The sequence below is a fragment of the Cotesia glomerata genome, linkage group LG4 (assembly GCF_020080835.1).
Source record: "Cotesia glomerata isolate CgM1 linkage group LG4, MPM_Cglom_v2.3, whole genome shotgun sequence".
Taxonomy (NCBI): Eukaryota; Metazoa; Arthropoda; class Insecta; order Hymenoptera; family Braconidae; genus Cotesia; species Cotesia glomerata.
This window is the reverse complement of record NC_058161.1, coordinates 18,988,265-19,009,384: the sequence shown is the minus strand read 5'-3', so window position 1 is coordinate 19,009,384 and position 21,120 is coordinate 18,988,265. Positions and strand designations below refer to the sequence as shown.

General features: G+C 24.8%; 1 protein-coding gene across 1 annotated transcript; it reads right to left on the bottom strand.

Moving 5' to 3' along the window:
* Nucleotides 1-298: 298 nt before the first annotated feature.
* LOC123262772 (unextended protein) lies at nucleotides 299-20,290 on the bottom strand. The gene is made up of 13 exons (XM_044725185.1): nucleotides 20,192-20,290; nucleotides 19,464-20,092; nucleotides 11,656-11,926; nucleotides 11,346-11,483; nucleotides 8,246-8,590; nucleotides 7,873-8,046; nucleotides 4,843-5,014; nucleotides 3,253-3,444; nucleotides 2,969-3,115; nucleotides 2,540-2,680; nucleotides 2,184-2,456; nucleotides 1,682-1,920; nucleotides 299-1,058 (listed from the first exon to the last, which is right to left on the bottom strand). Exons 2-13 carry the CDS (start codon nucleotides 20,033-20,035, stop codon nucleotides 678-680), a joined length of 3,045 nt encoding a protein of 1,014 aa, XP_044581120.1. The 5' UTR covers nucleotides 20,036-20,092; nucleotides 20,192-20,290; the 3' UTR covers nucleotides 299-677.
* Nucleotides 20,291-21,120: the final 830 nt, after the last annotated feature.

Below are 21,120 nucleotides of genomic sequence, written 5' to 3'. Positions count from 1 at the left end.
TCAGTTCTATTGTTAATTACTGTAATTAATAATAACGATAACAATTATTATCAAGTGGATGTGTCAATGAAAAAAAAAATTTTGGCATTTTATTCCCTGAGCGGAAAATAAATGACTTTAAAAAATTAATTAATTTTAAGTAAGCATGCTCAATATTTTTACACATTACTAAGTACCTAAATATATATATATATATATATATATATATATATATATATATATATATATATATATATATATATATATATATTACGATTGTTAATTCTTCTGCGCATGCTCGGGCTTGGAACAAGTTTTGCGCATGCGCAAAAACAGTTTCATGATCATGCGAATGCACATAAACTTGGAACAATTTTTGCGCATGCGCAAAAACAATTCCATGATTATGTACATGCTCAGAGACTTGGAACCAGTTTTGCGCATGTGCAAAAACAGTTCCATGATTATGTACATGCTCAGAGACTTGGAACCAGTTTTGCGCATGCGCAAAAACTGTTCCGTGATCATGTGCATGCGCAGAGACTTGGAACAACTTTTTGCGCATGCGCAAATATATATATAAATATATTTTTGTTAATAAAAAAAAATAATAAATTTTTTTTTCATCTTTCACTATTGGATTCGTTGATTGGAGAAGCCACCACGACAGTAATATTCGGATGGCCATTTCGTAACTGTTAAGAACGATCTTGAGTAGATAACAAATTAGTAAGTTCGTCATTATTATCTTCGTTGGTTTTTTTACTTAACAAACGTGAGGCAATTTCAGCGTCTAAATTTAATTTACTGTGACTCTCTGAATTATTCGTAGAGGGCTGCACTGGTTCCTCAATTTTGTTTGGTGAGTTCCGAAGCTGCCCGTTAGGTTCGCTGGTTTTACTTTGAGGTAAGAATTTTGAATTCGTAACGGGAGAGGCGCTGACTGGAGTTGGAGATGTAGGAGCAGTAGCGTTGCGAATTGGAGAGTTCTGTTCCGTTGATTTCATGTCGTCGTCTTTGCGACTTAAAATTGGAGATGACTGCATACTACGGTCATCTTCGTCTAACGAATGCAGCAGCTGAAAAATTATTAATTTTTTAATTAATATTAGATTTAAAAATAAAATTTTGTAAATTCAAAAATTCACGCCTTTTATTTTTTGAGAAAAAATTTTTAAAAGAAAAAAAATAATTTCTTACAGAGTATTATATAATATTTTTTGAATTATTGGCGCCTAATTTTCTTGTCATATGCGCGTGCCTAAAAAAATCTAGTAATATCATTGGTTGATCTCATTTTAACTTGATTAAGTGGCGTCATAGTTTTCATGTGAAAGAAATAAGAAGTTATTTTTTGTACGTGTGTATCACTCTGAATTTTAATAAAAATTCGTTTAAAAAAAAAACTACGTAAACTAGGCTACTGATATTAAATACGGCAGCAGTTAATCGAATTCTGGAACTAATAAAAAAAGCCCGGCTTCGATACATCTATTTTTTCGGGAGTTATCATGTTTACATACAAAATCAGCGTACAGACATCCGGACGTCCACGTAAAATTTTTTTCGAAACGTTTTTTTTTCAAAGTAGCAACATAAAATTATTTTTATAAACTATAAGATGGATTAATTAAAGTGTTTTCTCGATGTACGTCTACTCATATTATTGGAAAAGTGTAATATGGTTGTGATAGAGACATACCTTCTCAACTTCGTCGTCAAATTGATCGTTACTTGGCGACGGGTCTTTCTGACTTCTTTCTAATAATGTAGCTCTCTTAGCAGCTAAGTATAAAGACCTTTTTACTTTTAGATAAAATACTTCAGTAACAGCACGTACTGAATAATCAGGTACAAATGTATGCCGAAGTATCGCATCTAAATTAATAGACTGTATACTTCCTAAAGCCTGTGGATTTACATTTGTTGTTGGCGATTCAACTGAAAAAATTAAGTTTCAATAATTGAAATTATTTTTAACAAAAATTTTTTTTTTTAATTAAATTTATTTGATTTATTAAAATTTTTAATGTAAAATTAATTTTTAATATTTTTAAGTTAATTAATTTTTATTTTTAAGTTTTAAAAATTCTTGAATGACCCTCAAAAAATTTTATACTAAAAAATTTTCACAGAAAATTTAAGAAAAAAAAAAAAAAAATTGTTGAGTTTTTGCCTTAATAAAAAATAAAAAAAATTCTTACCAACTCCAATATTGGTACCGAGTGCTTGACACCCAAAGTAAGTAAATGGACCGCTTTCAAATGTCAGATTCTCCTTACCAACAGTTACTTCTACTCTTCCTTCTAATATTAATACAAAATAATCAACAGATTTTCCCTGCTGATAAATTAACGCCGCGGGATCATTTCGCGCTTTTTCACGGGACTTTACTTTTATGTGATGAATTATATCTTGTTTTAATAAACGCCGTAGAATTGTTTCTGATATTGTGTCTGGTTTAAATGGAGCAACAGCTAGAAAAAAAATTTTTTTTTTTTTTCAATAAAATATTAAATATTTTAAATGAATAAAATAAATAATTATTTTAAACACTTACTGGTAGATAAATATTGGAACATTGCTAATGTTAATTGAGGTGAAATATGTATTCGTTGACTTTCTTTTTTCTCTGCAAATACTGTAAAGTCCGGTAATTTCGGACGATTATTTAATCTCTTGCGTTTACTTCTATTATCAGCTGTAAAAAATTAAAATTTTTTTTTATTTTAGAAATTTATAAAAATTAAGTTAGCAGATATTTAATAATTTTTAGAATTTTTTTATTTAATAAATTTCAGGATAAAAAAATAATATGTAGAAATTTTGAAAAATAAGAAAATTCAATTTTTTTAAAATAATTTTTTGGAACAAATTTATTTGTTAAAAAAAGAAAAAAAAAACTAAAAAATAATCAAATGACTGCTATTTTTAATGTCATTAAAAATTTATGTAATTTTAGAATAAAAAATATTATAAATAGACTCACTAAAAACATCAGTCTCGTCCATTATTTCGGCTTGGATTAATTCTTCGATAACATCTTCTAACGTAATTAAGCCTATTACTTCGTAAAAAGGATCACCCTCGCCTTCGTTGTTTACTCTTTGTACGAATGCCATGTGACCTTTGTGACCTAAAATATTTGTTTTATCATTAGTCAATAACTCGAATATTATTTAATTAATTTAAAATTCACTCGGAAAATTAGTTTTTTTTTTTAGTTAAAAAAAAAATATTTTTTTTTAAGGATTAAATAGAAAAAAAAATTACCTTCTTTAAATTGCTTAAACATAATATCAAGCGTAACATCTTCGAATACAAAATTACAAGGGTTCTGATAAAATTGACAAAGTGTCTTCAGTGGAGTATTATCATCAGGATCAACAAATGCCAAATCTTTAATGTATAACATTGTAACAATATTATTTCTTGTTCCTTCATACACGGGAATCCTTGAAAATCCTGTAAAAAAAAATATAAAAATAAATAATGAGTTTTTTAATAAATTATTATTAGTATAATTGTCCGTGAAGATAAATGCCCGTGATTATTTTCCGGAATCACAAGAACTAATTAGATAACATATTTAATAATAATAAAAAAATTTATCAATTTATTACACGATTATTGATTGCTATACTAATGAAATATCTTTGAGATAAAATAAGATTTAATTTTTTTTAATTTTTAAAACTATAGACATAATTTTTTTTTTCAAACATTTTGTTTAAAAAAAATAAAATTTTGCTTTATTAAATAATGACTTTTAATAAATTGCACTGTACTTTCTTAAATATTGACGATTTTAAAAATATAAGCTCATCCCGATGTTACGCTCATTAAAAGCGTTCATTTGAGTACCCACATGCATTTTTGATATATTTTTCATATATACATATATATAATATATATTTTAAAGATATAAGCGCATCCCGATGTTACACTCATCAAGAGCTTTCATTTAAGTACCCACATGCATTTTTGATATATTTTTCATATATACATATATGTAATATATATAAATATATAAAATATATGAAAAATTGATGTGGGTACTCAAATGAAAGTTCTCAATGAGTGTAATGTCGGGGTGAGCTTATTAATTTAAAAATATCTTTAGTTGACAAGATACAATGTAATTTCTTAATTATATTAAAGACAATTTTTAAGATGTAAACTCATTTCGATGTTACACTCATCGAGACCTTTCATTTGAGTACCCACATGCATTTTTGACATATTTTTCACATTTACATATATGTTATATATATAAATATATAAAATATATGAAAAATTGATGTGGGTACTCAAATAAAAGGTCTCGATGAGTGTAACATAAAGATGAGCTTATATTTTTAAAAATGTCAGTAGTTGACAAGATAGCAATGTCAGTTCTTAATTATTGACATTTTTTAAGATATAAGCTCTTCTTGATATTACACTCATCAAGAGCTTTCATTTGAATACCCACATGCAATTTTTATATATTTTTCATACATACATATATGTAATATATATAAATATACAAAATATATGAAAAATTGATGTGGGTAATCAAATGAAAGGTCTCGATGAGTGTAACATCGGGATGAGCTTATATGTTTAAAAATGTCAATAGTTTACAAGATACAAGGTCATTTCTTAATTGTATATCTAGAGATACATAATTAAGTATTTTCAAATGCAGCCTTAATATTTATCATAATAAATTGACTACCAGTGAGAATGATATGAAACCCTTAAAAGGCACAAATTCCTTTGCAATGACACTAAATATCACTAAAAAATAACCGATTTTATCATATGACTATCCCAAAGACAAAATTTTTCTTATTCTCTTAATAATATGATAATAATAACCTGATTTCATAATTTCAGAAACAGTTTCAAAATCAAGGATCGCATTATAATCAAGCATATAGACATCTTCAATACGTGTCATCACATCAGCGACTGTTTTTTTCCTCAATTCCAAGGCACCGGCTATTATGTTCACTTCATCTTTTTCTAAATCATTGTAACCAGTTGTTACCTGGAAAAACATAATAATAATTAGTATATAAATAGACAAATAAAAAAAAAAAAAATTTGTTAAAAAATATTTGTGGGAGTACTTTTCCACTCTCAAAAATTTTGCGTCAACCACCGTACTCTTTGGGCCATAAAATCTCTTCCCCGGCATTCAAGGGGCTCATGACGTCACGGGACCCCAAGAACAACGCTAAGTGTTAGCAAAGGCTAACACCCTCAAGAGTCAAGGGGCACGAGGCAGATTTTCCTCAGCCTCTGAGATACACACATCTACGGGTTACTACACTTATCATATTTTCCTTTACTTAACGTATCGTATTATTGTAACCGTGGAGTACCATCTTGACATTAATACTTATACACAAACTTAATCTATTGTATCGTTTTACTGATAACTATATTCTACAGGATTGATTAATTATTATGAAACTTTATTAACTTCATTCGAATATTGTAAAGAGTATAGTTATAAGTTGAATAAATTATTAAACTAAAGAAATAGACTACTACATATTCTAACGAAAATTTCTATAAATTAGATTATTTATTAAAAAAAAACAAATAAAATTATTTATTGATTTATTTTCTCCGGATGACTTTGCATGACAAGTAAAAAAAAAAAATTAATTCCAAGTTAAAAGAATTAAATTTCAAATTTAATCGTGATCTTTCGTCGAAATAAAAGTAACACGCATTTTAGTTGCGTGTCATATTTAATTTGACTTAGTAATTATTATTATTATTATTATTATTATTTTAGCTACTGGTAGATTCATTTACGTTATTTAATCCGATAAAAACATCCAATGAAGTGTAATGGATAAAGTAAATAATTTTAAATATTTTTTATGACATAATAAAATAATAATAAAATAATAATAATAATAATAATAATAATATTTCTAATAAATTCTTTTGATAATTCTTAATAAATTTAAAGTCTGCATTTAGTTTTTATATAGTCGGATAATGGGTTCTATAAATATTATCTTAAATATAAAATTGATTGCTTTCTAATTTGTAATTTATTTTTTTCTAAGTATTGTATAAGGAAAAAAATAATACTAGATTTATAATAAATAGTGATCAATTGATAGTAAATATTATTTCAAACAGTAAAATTGTGATTTTAGTAGTTAATTTGTGATATTTATTATTCGAATACTACAATTCAATAATTATATAGAACAAAAATAGGATTTAAAACAGTAATAACAGCTATGTAAATGTCCAAAAAGTTTAAGCATAATAATTAACAATTACAACTTTAATTTCTATCATTTTGCAAGTAAAAGATTATCGTGTGATATGGAAAAAATATTTAAAATAGTTACTAAAACTACTATGGGAAAACTTTTAGATTTAAATGTAACCAACGTCAACATTTGCAAGGTAAAATAGTAAATTTTAAACGCAACGATAAAAAAAAATCTATAATTATTGATTTGCTTTGACTGGTAAAAAATATATTTAAACTGTCAAATTTTTACTGTTTGACTTTGTTAGATTTAACGGGTGATCGTAACTTTCTCTCCCTTCTCACTTCAAAAGTTCAACTATACATATCTAAGTAGCCATTCTAACTATTTGAAACAGTAAAATTAAAGTAGTTAGAGTTGTTATTTAAAATATTATTTATCACAAGTCACTCGATATGATTTTATAAAATACATATTAATTAAAATGGGAATTTTTACTGTTTGAAAGGATGAACTTTAAAGAGTGAGAGCCGTTATTAAATATAGTAGGCTACAAATAACTATTTTTCAATATTTAATTATAAATGATAGATTTTATACTTTTTTACATTATATTTAATAAAATTCCACCTTGGAGTCCGACGTACAATTTAAAACATTAAAAATTAACCAGAATCTGACTAAATTTTACGATTTATTTTTTCTGTTTATGTACATTAAAAATTATTTTTAATTTATTATTTGAAAACTAGCAACCTTGCAGTCACTACGTGACTGCCGTATTTATGAACTATAAATAAATAAAATTTTCTATATTAAATAATAACTTTTGTTAAATTGCACTGTATTTTTTTAACTATTGACATTTTTCAGGATATAAGCTCATCTTGATGTTACACTCATCAAGAGCTTTCATTTGAGTACCCAAATGCATTTTTGATATATTTTTCATATATACATATATATGATATATATAAATATATGAAAAATTGATGTGGGTACTTAAATGAAAGGTCTCGATAATTGTAATGTCGAGGTGAGTTAGTATCTTTAAAAATGTCAATAGTTCACGAAATAGAAGGTTATTTCTTAATTATTTACATTTTTTAAGATATAAGCTCATCTTGATGTTACACTCATCAAGAGCTGTCATTTGAGTACCCAGATGCATTTTTGATATATTTTTCATATATACATATATGTAATATATATAAATATATAAAATATATGAAAAATTGATGTGGGTACTCAAATGAAAGGATTCAATGAGTATAACATCAGGATGGGCTTCTATCTTTGAAAATGTCAATAGTTCACGAGACAGAAGATCATTTCTTAAATATTGACATTTTTCAAGATATAAAGCTCGTCCTGATGTAACACTCGTCAAGACCTTTCATTTGAGTACCCACATGCATTTTTGATATATTTTTCATATATACATATATATAATATATGTAAATATATAAAATATATGAAAAATTGATGTGGGTACTCAAATGAAAGGTCTCGATGAGTGTAATGTCGGGGTGAGCTTATATCTTTAAAAATGTCAATGGTTCACAAGATACAAGGTCATTTCTTAATTATATTTAATTTATTATTTAAAAATTATTCTTAATTTATATAAGAATAACAAATTGTAAAGAATAGAACTTACTTTAACAAGTTCTTTGAGCCGCTCGCGATTGTAAACATTTCCTATTTCTTCTCCCAGCATGTAGTCCAAAAATTTACTTATCGGATAACTCAGCGGATATGTTATAACCATTGTTATCTTTGTTATTAAGATTGTTTTCGCACCAACACATAGGCCGTGTCGACTACAAAATGCCTAAAAAACATACATAAATAAATAAATATCATTAAATCTTAATTAAAATTTTTTAAATTTTAATTTTTTAAATTAAAATTTTTGAACAATAAATATATTTTTAAGCAAACTTAAAAATTTTTTGACTCATAAATATTGCGTAATTTAAATTAAAATAAATTTAATATTAAAAAAAAAAAAAAGAAAAAATAAATCATACTTGCGGTGAGATCTCTCCAAAAATAACAATTGCCAATGTAGCGCCGATAACAGTGACTGTGCCGGAGGTTAAATCATCCAGAAGGATCGTAAAAATAGAATTGACAAGTACATTCGAAAATAAAATGGAACAGAGAAGATAATTTCCATAATTTCGCACCGGCTGGATGGTACGTGCGTACTCTCGTTCTTTTTCAGTCCCAGTGTTGCATAAAATTTTCAATTCAGTCCGGTCCATAGACATTAACCCAAGATTAAGACCGGAGAACAATGCCGAGAATGATAAACAAGTTAATATCACTATAATTTGAAGCCACAGCGGTAAAGTTTTTTGGTACGAGATTATCTGAAAGTAAAATAAAATTTTTTTAGAAATCTACACAGAAAGAAAAATTTCTTGACTGGAGAACAAAATTGTTGGCTCAAGAAAATTTGTCGAATGTCTGAAGGAAGACCGAAGTTGTGTTGGCCGAAGTTAAAATTTTTCTTTAAATTCTATTCTTGATGTCAGTCATTTTTTCTTAATTCTATCATAAATACTTGATACAATAAATTTTTATATTTGATCAAGATTTTTAGATACTTTAGGGAAGCAGCGCCACCTACTTCAGCTGAGAAAAAAATTTTCTCACCTTGAGAAAATTTTTCTCGAGAATATTTGATACCCATTTTATATTATTTTACCGTGCAATTATACGTATTGAATGAAAAAAAATGATAAAATATTATTTGATCTTGCCATTTGACATGTTAATCAATAAAAATATTAATGAAAATTTACTTCTATCTTTATATTTAATTTTTTGGAGCAAGAGAGAAATTTTCTCAAGACAAGAAAATAAACTTCTATCAAGAACTAAATTTTTTGGAGCATGAGGCTGAATTTTTTCAAAACAACAAGATTTTCTTGACTTAAATAAATTTTCTTGGATCAAGATACGTATTTCTTAAAGCGAGAATTAATTTTGTTGGAATAAGTGAAATTTTTTGTGTCAAAAAAAAATTTTTTTTTCGGTCACGAAAATAATTAGGAAGAAAAATATTTTCTTGGCTCAACTCAACCTTTTTTTTGGTGTAGCTATTTTAGCTGGTCTTATGTCACAATTTTAATAAAATTTTGTCATAATATATTTTATTTCTTAGAGTTTCGCCGAAAAATAGCGTTGGCTCAAAAGTTTATGCATATCAGTGTGATATAACGCGGCATGTAAGCAAGATTGCGTCCACGGTTATTAACCGATCTTTATGAAATTTTGTGGAGTCATTTTATGAATCAATACCAAGATCAAGTTTGAAGATGAGCTAAGTTGGCCGGTTGGTTTACGAGTTGTAGGTGTGAAAATTTTTTTCATTTTCAAAAAATTTTTTATTTCGTCAATTTTATGGAAATTATTTTCCAGACATTAAAGATAGATTGAATCTGTTAAATTTATCTTAAAGTTCACATAATTGCTTTCAATTTAAGCTACTATTTGTCTAATTTTGATGATTTTTTAAATTAATTCCGTGATTTTAAAAATTTGAAAAAAATTTTCAATTAATGGATTTCGGGCGTTTTTCTTTAAAAAATTTATCAGCCGTAAAAGAGCTTAAATTTATTAAATTTATATCAAAGTTCCCATAATTATCTTCTATTTAAGCTATTATTCTTCGACTTTTGATATTTTATTCAATTTATTTCGTAGTTCGGAAAATAAATAAATTAATTTTTGGATTTTATCGTAAAATAACTTTCATATATTACAAATCCTATTTTTTAGGTAGATTTTTTAAAAAATATTCATCTCAGAAATCTAGCGTGTCTCTTGATTACAATTTATAAATAAAAATAATTAAGAATGATTTTAAAAAAATTTTAATACATAATTTTCATAAATAAAAAGAATATAAAATTGATAAATTTTATCAATTTTAACTAAAAGTTTATTAAATTATTTTGATCCTTTAATTTGTTTAGATTGTCTTATAATTAGATTTTTTTTTTTTCTTAATAAATAGGTAACTGCTTTTTTGAATTTTGCATATCGGTTGCATAAATTTATGGGTGATTCTCTGTAAGGATGTTTTTTGCTGTCCTGGGCATTTTTTTATTAGAAAAATTGTTATTTTGTTACTAAAAAAAAATTTATTACGAAAGTAAAAAAACATTTCTATTTGGAGCATTAAAAACTAAAATGAAATAAATTTTGATTTTTTTGGTATAAATTCGTAAACCACCGAAATAACAGTCCCATGGGCTGTCCCATTCCCAAAATTAAAACTTTAAGATCAAATATTAAGTTATTCGTCAATAATATATAATTTGGTCCATAATGTTTATAAACTTAATTAGTTAACTAACAATCTTCTTCAATAAAAAGTACCGAAAATTAATTTGTTTCATTAAATTCATTAAACCAAAGTTTGTCCCAGGCATTTTAAGAACAGTCCCCTGCCAGAAGTTCAAAGCCAAAAAAAAAAAATCCAGCGTGTTATTTTACCTTTTGTAAGGTTTATAAGGATCTAACTAGCCTTGAGTTAATTACCATAGGGCTGTTAGCGCTTTATTGGCATTTTATTTAGTGTCAAAGCACCGTTTGTGCTTGAAATATGTGTCTGGGCCACTTCAAAACTCAGTCTCCTGGCAACTATTTTTATTTATAATTTATTTATAAAATTGGATCTATAAGTCTTAATATTATTCTAATTAATGTAAACATTCATTGAAAACTTGAAAAGTTGAATGCATTAAAATAGTTTGCTTGATTTTTCTCAATTTGATAAAAAAAAAAACAGTCCCCTGTGATGTTATATGGCAAAAGATACACAAATGTCGAAAAAGCAAAAATTAAATCGGCTGTTTATTTATTATGATTAAGCTGATAATTTTGTAGCCTTTGTTAATTTTTTTTCTAATAAAATCAAAAATAATTTGGTCGGACAATTTTGTACAGATTTAAGACGTCCTTACAGAGAATCAACCTTTGTATTAATTAATTTTAACCCTTTAAATAAATTAATTTTTGATTTTTATCGTCAAATAACATATTTTATAAATCTTATTTTTTTAGATTATTTTTTTTCAATATTCATCTCAGAAATTTATATTTAAATTAACTCACTTGTTTATAAACTTCTGTTCCTTGATGATAGAATAAATTAACACTACCAGAGGACATACTTTTGGCGCAAATGTAAAATGGTGAACCCAAAGGAAGCATTCCTGATATAATTGCCGTGAAATTTTCGACTTTTTCCACCTTAAAAATATAAAAAATAATTAATTATTATTATATATTAATTAAAAAAAATTTTATAGACTAAAAATTGATTTTTATTTTTAAATTTAATTAAAATTAGCTTAAAAAAAAAAAAAAAAAAAAATAAATAAAGCGTGAGATGCGTTTAAGAGATATCGATTATCAAACTTACAATAAATTCTTGTGACTTAATCTTGTCGCAAATCTCACCCCGATTTTGTGGTATATCAGTAAAACTGATAACAGTATCAGTAGTAATCCCAGAACCGAAAATACGTATCGTAACTAAAGTTTCGCCGACAACTTTCGGCACACCGTTAGCAAACTCTTGCTCTTCTTGTTCACCTTCCAATCTCAGGCCATAAATGTGCAATTTTTCCGCATCACCGTTCGCTGGTATTAAGGGTTGTCCCACACTCGGAAGATCACGTTTTCTTCTTGGTCTAAAATAAAAAAATAAAGAAATTAATTTATAAAAAAATTTAGTAAGCTTTGATTAAGATAAAAATAAAATTTACTGTAATTTATTAACGGATTAAGCTCTTTATTTGTACGCAGTAGGTCAAGGTCACTACGGAGATTTTATAAAAGGAAAAAGAATTTGTAATAGTACTTTTTATCTTTATTTTTATTCCTTTATTACTTTATAATGCAGATGAAATGCTTTGAGCTATTGATTTTTATAAGTAGGCTTTAAGTTTTAATTAATTAAGGTCATTAATTTATTTATTTATGTTATATTTTTTAATTGGAGTTATTAAATTTATAAATATGATAAGTGTGTCAATTTAATTGTAAAAATTCTTTCTTAAGAATTTTATTAATTTTTTATTTTTATTTTTAGTACTGATTAATTAGAATAAATTATTTTGCAGAGAATGCTTATCTATTTTTTTTATTATTAAACCCTTGTTAGTTCATAGAATCAAAATATTTTGCATACTATTATCAAGATTATTTAATGAAGATTAATTGCATATTTTTTTAAAATGTATTTAGTGCAGTAGAAATGGAAAAAAACATCAAAATAGTTTAAAAAATTTTCCTGTTCAAGTATCAAACTTGTAAACACTGTAGCTGGTTAAAAAAATCCATTAATTGAGTCAAATTTTTTTATTTTAATTCTTTGAAGGAATTGCAGGCTTCCTATTGAAAATGGATGTGTAACTTAGTGTCGTTTAATTGCAATTAATAAAATAAAAAAATTAAAAACTGTATATCTATCTATATTATTAAGAGAATAAGCAAAATTTTCCGGCCCGTGTATTTATTTGATGAAATGACCTGGAGTTGTACCTTTTCAAGGTTTCATATCATTTTCACTAATAGTCAATTTATGATGATAAGTATTTAGGCTGCATTCGAAATTGCTCTATCTCTAGATACATAATTAAGAAATGACCGAGTATCTAGTGAACTATTGATATTTTTAAAAATATAAGTTCATCCCGATGTTACACTCATCAAGACCTTTCATTTGAATACCCATATGCATTTTCATATATTTTTCATATATACATATATATATAATATATATAAACATAAGAAAAATTGATGTGGGTACTCAAATGAAAGGTCTTGATGAGGATAACATCGGGATGAGCTTATAGTTTTAAAAATATCAATAGTTAAGAAATGACCTTGTATCTTGTGAACTATTGACATTTTTAAAGATATAAGCTCACCCCGACATTACATTCATCGAGACCTTTCATTTGAGTACCCACATCAATTCTTCATATATTTATATATATCATATATATGTATATTAGGGTGGCGCAAAAAAACCGACTATTTTTTTTTTTTAAGTCTCGAGTGAAAAAATGTTAGTTTTTGATGTTTTAAGAGCCCTCACCAAAGGACAGCTCAAAAAAAAATTTTTAAGAGGTCACTCCAAATTTTTTAAAATTTTTAAAATCGTCAAAAATCGAATTTTTTTTTTTTAATTTTTTTTCTCGTTACGGTATAATTTTATAGACCAAAAAAAAAATGTTTCTGAAAGTTTCAGTTCAAAATTTAAATTTTGAAAGGTCGCTCATAATTTTTTTTTTTTTCTTTAATTAGTCATATCGCCGACTTTAAGAGTTGAGAATGGTACGTTGGGGTCTTTTTGGTTTCAAAAAATCTTAACCTACGCGGCAAGGTCAAAACTCAACCAAGCTGGTTTCTAAGACCAGCTTGGGATTCGAACCCACGCCTGGCGGTTGATTAAATAAAATTATTAAATTAAAAAAAAAATTATATTTTCTATGTTGTGCTTGATTATTAGTTCATCTCGTGATGTATTTTTATTGATTATTGTACTAAATAAAAAAAAAAAAATGCATGCAATTTTAATTTGAATAGTAAAAGGTCGCTCGAAAAAATCTAAACTAATGCACTAATAAATTGAAAAAAATTATGAGCGACCTTTCAAAATTCAAATTTTGAACTGAAATTTTCAGAAACTTATTTTTTTTTAGTCTATAAAATTATACCGTGACGAGAAAAAAAATAAAAAAAAAAAAAAAATTCGATTTTTGACGATTTTTGAATTTAAAAAAAATTTGGAGCGACATCTTAAAAATTTTTTTTTAAGCTGTCCTTTGGAGAGAGCTCTTAAAACATCAAAAACTAACATTTTTTCACTCGAGACTTAAAAAAAAAAAATAGTCGGTTTTTTTGCGCCACCCTAATGTATATATGAAAATGCATGTGGGTACTCAAATGAAAGCTCTTGATAGCTCTTGAGTATAACATCGGGATGAACTTATATCTTTAAAAACGTCAATAGTTAAGAAAGTTTAGTGCAATTTAACAATATACAGTAAAAAATTTTTCGTCAAATTGAACACAAAAATTTGTGTTGATGACTTTTTTTACACAATTTGTGTTAAATCAACATACTAAAATGTTAAATTCTACACAAACATTTTTACACTTTACACAATGACGAAAAATTTTTTACTGTGTAGTCATTATTTAATAAAGCAAAATTTTATTTATTTATAGTTTTTGGGACTTGTGTGTCAGCGCACACACTTTGCTCGTTGCGCCAACACGCTCATCGTCCATAGCCCCCTCCACTCAGTATATAGTTAAATATATTGTCAACAAGTAGCGTTACATATTTTTATACAAAATTTTTTATAATATTCTTCTCAAAAGTATTTTTATTTTTTCATATTTTTCTTCAATCAAAAATATAAAATTTAACATAGTATTTTAATTTTAAAGTTTGAAATAAAATTAAAAAATATTTTAGTGTCAAAAATAATTTTTTGAGAAATAAGATATATAATAAATAATTTTTTTTTTACATCAATTAATTCTGTATGATTTTATATGATTATGTAAAATTTTAATAAAAAATTACGTGAATTTATTTATCAATTTTTAAGATAATAAAATTTTATAAAATTATCTATCATTGTTTATAAATCAAACATAAAAAAGTTTACATAAATTTTAGCAATATTTAAATTTATTTATAAATTTTATAAATTTATACAATTTTTATTAATTATATAATTTTTTATAAAAATATATAAATTTATATTACAATATAAAATATTATATAAAAAAAAATTGTAATCTATACACTCTATAATTATCAATTTACGCCCATTATCATTATTAGACCTCGAAAATAAAAATATAAAATTAGAAAATCTTAAAAAAATGTTTTAAGAAGCTAGAACAAAATTAATCAGTCCAAAAAAAAAATGTGTCACTTAATTACATGTGATTAAAATTTTTGTTATTAATTACAGTGAAGTATAGTTAACGATACTGGACATGAGGTCGCCGACCAGATACAATGAGTCATATGTTAATTTGATAACTGAGTACTGTGAAAAAAGAAATACTACAGTACAATTTATGAAATAAATTGTTGAAAAATAAAAATAACAAATGCGTAATTACAAGAGTGCGATCGGTTTATAATTAAAACTGTTTACGTTTTTGATCACAAGAGAATATTTTTTGAAATGTAAATAAAGACTTAAGTCCTTTATACAAATGTAGATATATATATTTAATTTATGTACGTAAATAAATAATTTAGGTAAGTTAGTTAGTATGGTCCAAACATGAATAAGTTAAGTCTTGAGTAAGTAAAAATAGATATCGTGGCCTACATCTCACCGGCTATTCCCGATACCAACGCCAACATTTTTACTTAATAAATTAATAACTATCTGAAAATATTACTTTGTCGTGACTTCTCAAGCTTACATTCATTATAATAATAAATAAATAATAATAATATATATTGATAAACAATTCTAATATTTTCAAATTTTAGTTTTTTTTTCATTTATGTAAATTAAAAAATTTTTTTTCAATATATTTTATTTTTTTAAATTACATTTTTTTTTTAATGTTACATTTTTCTTTTAATATTATATTTTTTTGTTTAATATTATATTTTTTATTTAATGTTATTTTCTTTTTTTAACATTGCATTTTTTTTTTAATTTTAAATAATTTGAAATTTTATTTTTTTTTTTTAAGTTTAAAAAATAATTTATGATATTTAAATACAATTTTTTTTTCTTTAATGAAATTTATTTTATTTTGATAATTTTATTTTTAAAAAATTTTTAATTAACATATTTCAGGGGTTTTTTTATGAGTTAAGACAATAATTTGAGACAAATAAATTTTAATGTAATTAATAATAAATTAATAAATTTTCTTTTAAATGATATTTTTTTTTTATATGATGTGTTTTTTTTAAGATTGCATTTTTTTCAATATTATATTTTTTTAATATTATATTTGTTTTTTTAAATTTAAATAATTTAAAATTTCATTTTTTTTTAATTTAAAAAATAATTTATGATATTTAAATACAATTTTTTTTTTTTAGTGAAATTTATATTATTTTGATAATTTTATTTTGAAAAAAGTTTTAATTAAAATATTTTGGGGTTTTTTTTTTTGAGTTAAGATAATAACTTGAAAAAAATAAATTTGAATGTAATTAATAATAAATTTTTTTTCAATAAGAATTAATGATTTTTTTTTTTTTAATAAAAATTAATAAATTAATAAAAAAAAAAATTTTTTTAAGAATTTTTAAACTCAATTTTTATCTTTAATTTTGTTAAATTCAACTAATTTAATTTGATGATATTTAACTTGATGAGTCAAAACAGAAAAATTAACGGATGTCTGCTATTTTCAGTATCACTTAAATTTAACTTTTCCGGTGTATATAATCAAGATCATTTCTTCAATTACACATCTAATGTCGTAAAACATCTCCAAGATTTGTGAATTAAGATTATAATAAATTAGCAGACGTCTAACAATTTTAGATTTTGCTTAATAAATACTAAAAAAAAAAAATCTTTTATTCATAAAAATTTTTTTTGTAATTATTTACTTAAAAAAATTCTTTGTAAAATAAAATAAAACCAAAAATTAGATAAAATTAATTATTAAAAAAAAAAACACTTAAAAAATTTGCACAAATAAATTTTTTAAATTTCTAAATTTGGAATTTTTTCAGAAAAATTTCAAGGTTATAAAAATCCGAAAAATTGATAAATGTCTTTTAATTTTAGTATCGCATAAAAAATCTCATTTATAATTTTTTAGAGGTTCTAAAGATGGAATTTTTCAATGACATTAAAGTTATCATTCACTTGACAATTTTTTAATTTTATTATTTTTAAAAAGCTGCATTATTAATTTTTTAAAATTTCTGCGTCAATTTTTTTACTATAATTTAATTGTTACAAAAATTATGTTAATTATTAAATATCTAATTTAATTTTCATAAAATTGTTTGAGTAAGTTTTTTCTAACTCTAATTTATTAAAAAAAAACTAAAAATTACTAAATGTTCAATTTAAAAATAAAAAATCTCCCCGTTTTGAAAAAAAAAAATTCATGAAAATTAATTTAGCAATTTGATTATTTTAAAAATTTTTGTAACAAATATATTAATGACATTAAATTTAGCTGTGACTTTACAATTTTTTAATTTTCTTTAACCAATTTGTTTCAAAAAATTATATATATATATATATATATATATATATATATATATATATATATATATATATATAAAATTACAGTTTTTATTTTTTAGAATTTCTACATGTCAATTTAAAAAAAAAATTTTTTTTTGCCATAATTTATTTGTTACAAAAATTATTAAAATTTAATATCATTTTCACCAGTAGTCAATATATGATGATAAGTATTTGGCTGCATTTAAAAATGCTCTATCACTAGATACATAATTAAAAAATGACCTTGTATCTCGTGAAATATGGATATTTTTAAAGATATAAGCTCATCCCGATGTTACACTTATCAAGACCTTTCATTTGAGTATCCACATCAATTTTTCATATATTTATATGTATGATATATATATGTATATATGAAAAATATATCAAAAATGCATGTAGGTATTCAAATGAAAGCTCTTAATGAGTGGAACATCAGGATGAGTTTATATCTTAAAAAATGTAAATAATTAAGAAATGACCTTGTATCTTGTGAACTATTGACATTTTTAAAGATATAAGCTCATCCCGATGTTACGCTCATTAAAAGCTTTCATTTGAGTACCCACATCAACTTTTCATATATTTATACATATTACATATATGTGTACATGAAAAATATATCAAAAATGCATGTGGGTATTCAAATGAAAGGTCTTAATGAATGTAACATCAGGATGAGCTTATATCTTAAAAAATGACCTTCTATCTTGTGAACTATTGACATTTTTGAAGATATAAGCTCATCCTGATCTTACACTCATCGAGACCTTTCATTTGAGTACCCACATCAATTTTTCATATATTTATACATATTATATATATGTATATATGAAAAATATATAAAAAATACAAGTGGCTACTCAAATGAAAGCTCTTGATGAGTGTAACATCAGGATGAGCTTATATCTTTAAAAATGTCAATAGTTCACAAGATACAAGGTCATTTCTTAATTACTGACATTTTTTAAAATATAAGCTCATCCCGACACTACACTTGTCAAGACCTTCCATTTGAGTACCCACATTAATTTTTCATTTATTCATATATATTATATATGGACTCTGTTATGCAATAGTGTGTTAAGTACATAGGATTTCCATAGCACTTAACACATTAATGCATAATAGTGTCCATATATGTATATATGAAAAATATATCAAAAATGCAAGTGGGTATTCAAATGAAAGCTCTTGATGAGTATAACATCAGGATGTGCTTATATTTTAAGAAATGTCAATATTTAGGAAATGACCTTTTATTTTGTGAACTACTGACATTTTTAAAGATAATAGCTCATCCTGATGTTACACTCATCGAGACCTTTTATTTGAGTACTTACATCAATTTTTCATATATTTTATATATTTATATATATTATATATATGTATATATGAAAAATATATATCAAAAATGCAAGTGGGTATTCAAATGAAAGCTCTTGACGAGTGAAACATCAGGATGAGCTTATATCTTCAAAAATGTTAAGAATTAAGAAACGATCTTGTATCTTTTGAACTGTTGACATTTTTAAAGATATAAGCTCATCTTGATGTTACACTCATCGAGACCTTTTATTTGAGTACCCACATCAATTTTTCATATATTTTATATATTTATATATATTATATATATGTATATATGAAAAATATATCAAAAATGCATGTGGGTACTCAAATGAAAGCTCTTGATGAGTATAATATAACATCTTGATGAGCTTATATCTTTAAAATCGTCAATATTTAAGAAAATACAGTGCAATTTCACAAAAGTAGTTCAAAATTTCATTATAGTCCACAATTTACTGCAGTCACATAGTGACTGCAAGGTTACTATTTTTTTTCTTAAATAAAATTATTGTCAAGCTAACTTAAATGTCATCAAAAATTCCGTCAAAGTTCCCGCCACAAAATACCCTATCGGTCCAAAAAAAAAAAATAACAATCAATACTTGACTTGTATAATACTTACAAATGAACCAGCAGGTCCTCAACTGGTCTCCATTTTCCCTGGAGCAGTTCATCTCCTTCAAAATTAGTGTCTAATTGACACAAATAAATCCTAGTAACCTCCAAAATTTTATAAAACTCAAAAATGGCACTAGTACCTTCACTGTCACTCCAAATATTTATAGCATAATTATTAATATTACCACTAATATTATTATTATTAATATTAATATCACAATATGTTTTGTCAGGAGTCCACTTAATATGTTTTAATTTATTTAAATTAACACCAGTTGTTAATAAATAATATTTTTTACCAGCATCTTGATCACTCTCACCAGCATCAGCACCAACACTTGAACTATAACTATCACTTTTAATTATTGTATTATTGTTACTTTTATTATTAACAATTATATCCTGATAATAATCACTAGTTATTAATTTAACAGAATTAATTACCGACTTAGTGTTGTCGCCATTAATTGTTGGCAGTGCAGAGGAGTCAATAATTGTTGTTGAGTTAATAATAAAGAGAATAATTAATAAAAAAGCCGGCGATTTACGTGAACGACCTACATGTTGCGCCATCATGCGACCGAATGCCGTGTGCGAACGTGTGAAGTGGAAATTTTACGGGAACGGAAATATCTGTGGGATAATAATAATTTTAATAATTATAATAATAATAATGATAAATTAAGAAATAATAATAATAGTGATATGAATGTTTTTAATGATCGTCTCTACCTCTACTCTACGAAGCCAGTACTGGCCACCGTGCACCGTCCACTGAACGCTGCTCTTGCTCTTGCTTTCTATCTTGTGATTGTTGGTGTTAGTCAAGTTGAGTGTGAGTTGTATATCTATAGTTTGTTGCTGTTTTCCTGTATTTTTTATTAGATTCCATACGCGCTGTAATTTCTCCGGCGACCTTGAATTTTTAGCGCCTGCGCAGAAGGATTTTTTGACTGCGCATGCGCAAGGTAAGAATTTTTTTTGGCGCTTAAATTTGAAAGTTCTTAATTTTGTGACAGTTTAATTAGCAGAAATTTTAGAATTTTTTTTACTTATTTAATAAAAAAATTAAATTTTTTATTTTTTTTAATTTTTATATGACAATTTTTTTTTATAATTTATTTGTTACAAATTTAACATTTGTAATTTTTTAGTTTTATTAATAAATAAATTCTAAAAATTTATATCTTAATTTTTTTAAGTCGAATTTTTTTCATAATTTAATAGACTATATTATTCAGAGGATAAAAAAAATTTCCTTATTAAAAAAAAAGATTTAAAAAGATCAAAAAAAAATTGAGATAATTGTTATATATAGATATACAGTTACCTGGAGTGAATCTTCAAATCTTTTTTTAACAAGGGTTTTGTGTCCAGGATAGTCATATGATAAAATCGGTTTTTTTAGAGGAATTTAGTGTCATTGCAAAGGTGAATAAGTGCCCTTTAAAAGTTTCATATCATTCTCATCAATAGTTTATTTATTCCCTGAATAAAAAAAAGTATTGAGACAAAGAAAAAAGTATTGAAAAGAATTGGATTGACTAGAAAACCAATTCTTTTCAATACTTTTTCCTTTGTCTCAATACTTTTTTTTAATTATAATTGTTGTTCAATTCTTAGCTAATTTCACAATTGATCAATTATTTCATTTTTTATAA

What these genes read in the sequence shown, in the direction of transcription:
- LOC123262772 (XM_044725185.1), bottom strand. Translation starts at nt 20,035, where the DNA reads ATGATGGCGCAACATGTAGGTCGTTCACGTAAATCGCCGGCTTTTTTA. An exon ending in GAACAGAAGTTTATAAACAA is followed by an intron (nt 8,591 to 11,345) that starts GTGAGTTAATTT and finishes TTTTACTTTCAG; the next exon opens with ATAATCTCGTACCAAAAAAC. An exon ending in TTGGAGAGATCTCACCGCAA is followed by an intron (nt 8,047 to 8,245) that starts GTATGATTTATT and finishes TATGTTTTTTAG; the next exon opens with GCATTTTGTAGTCGACACGG.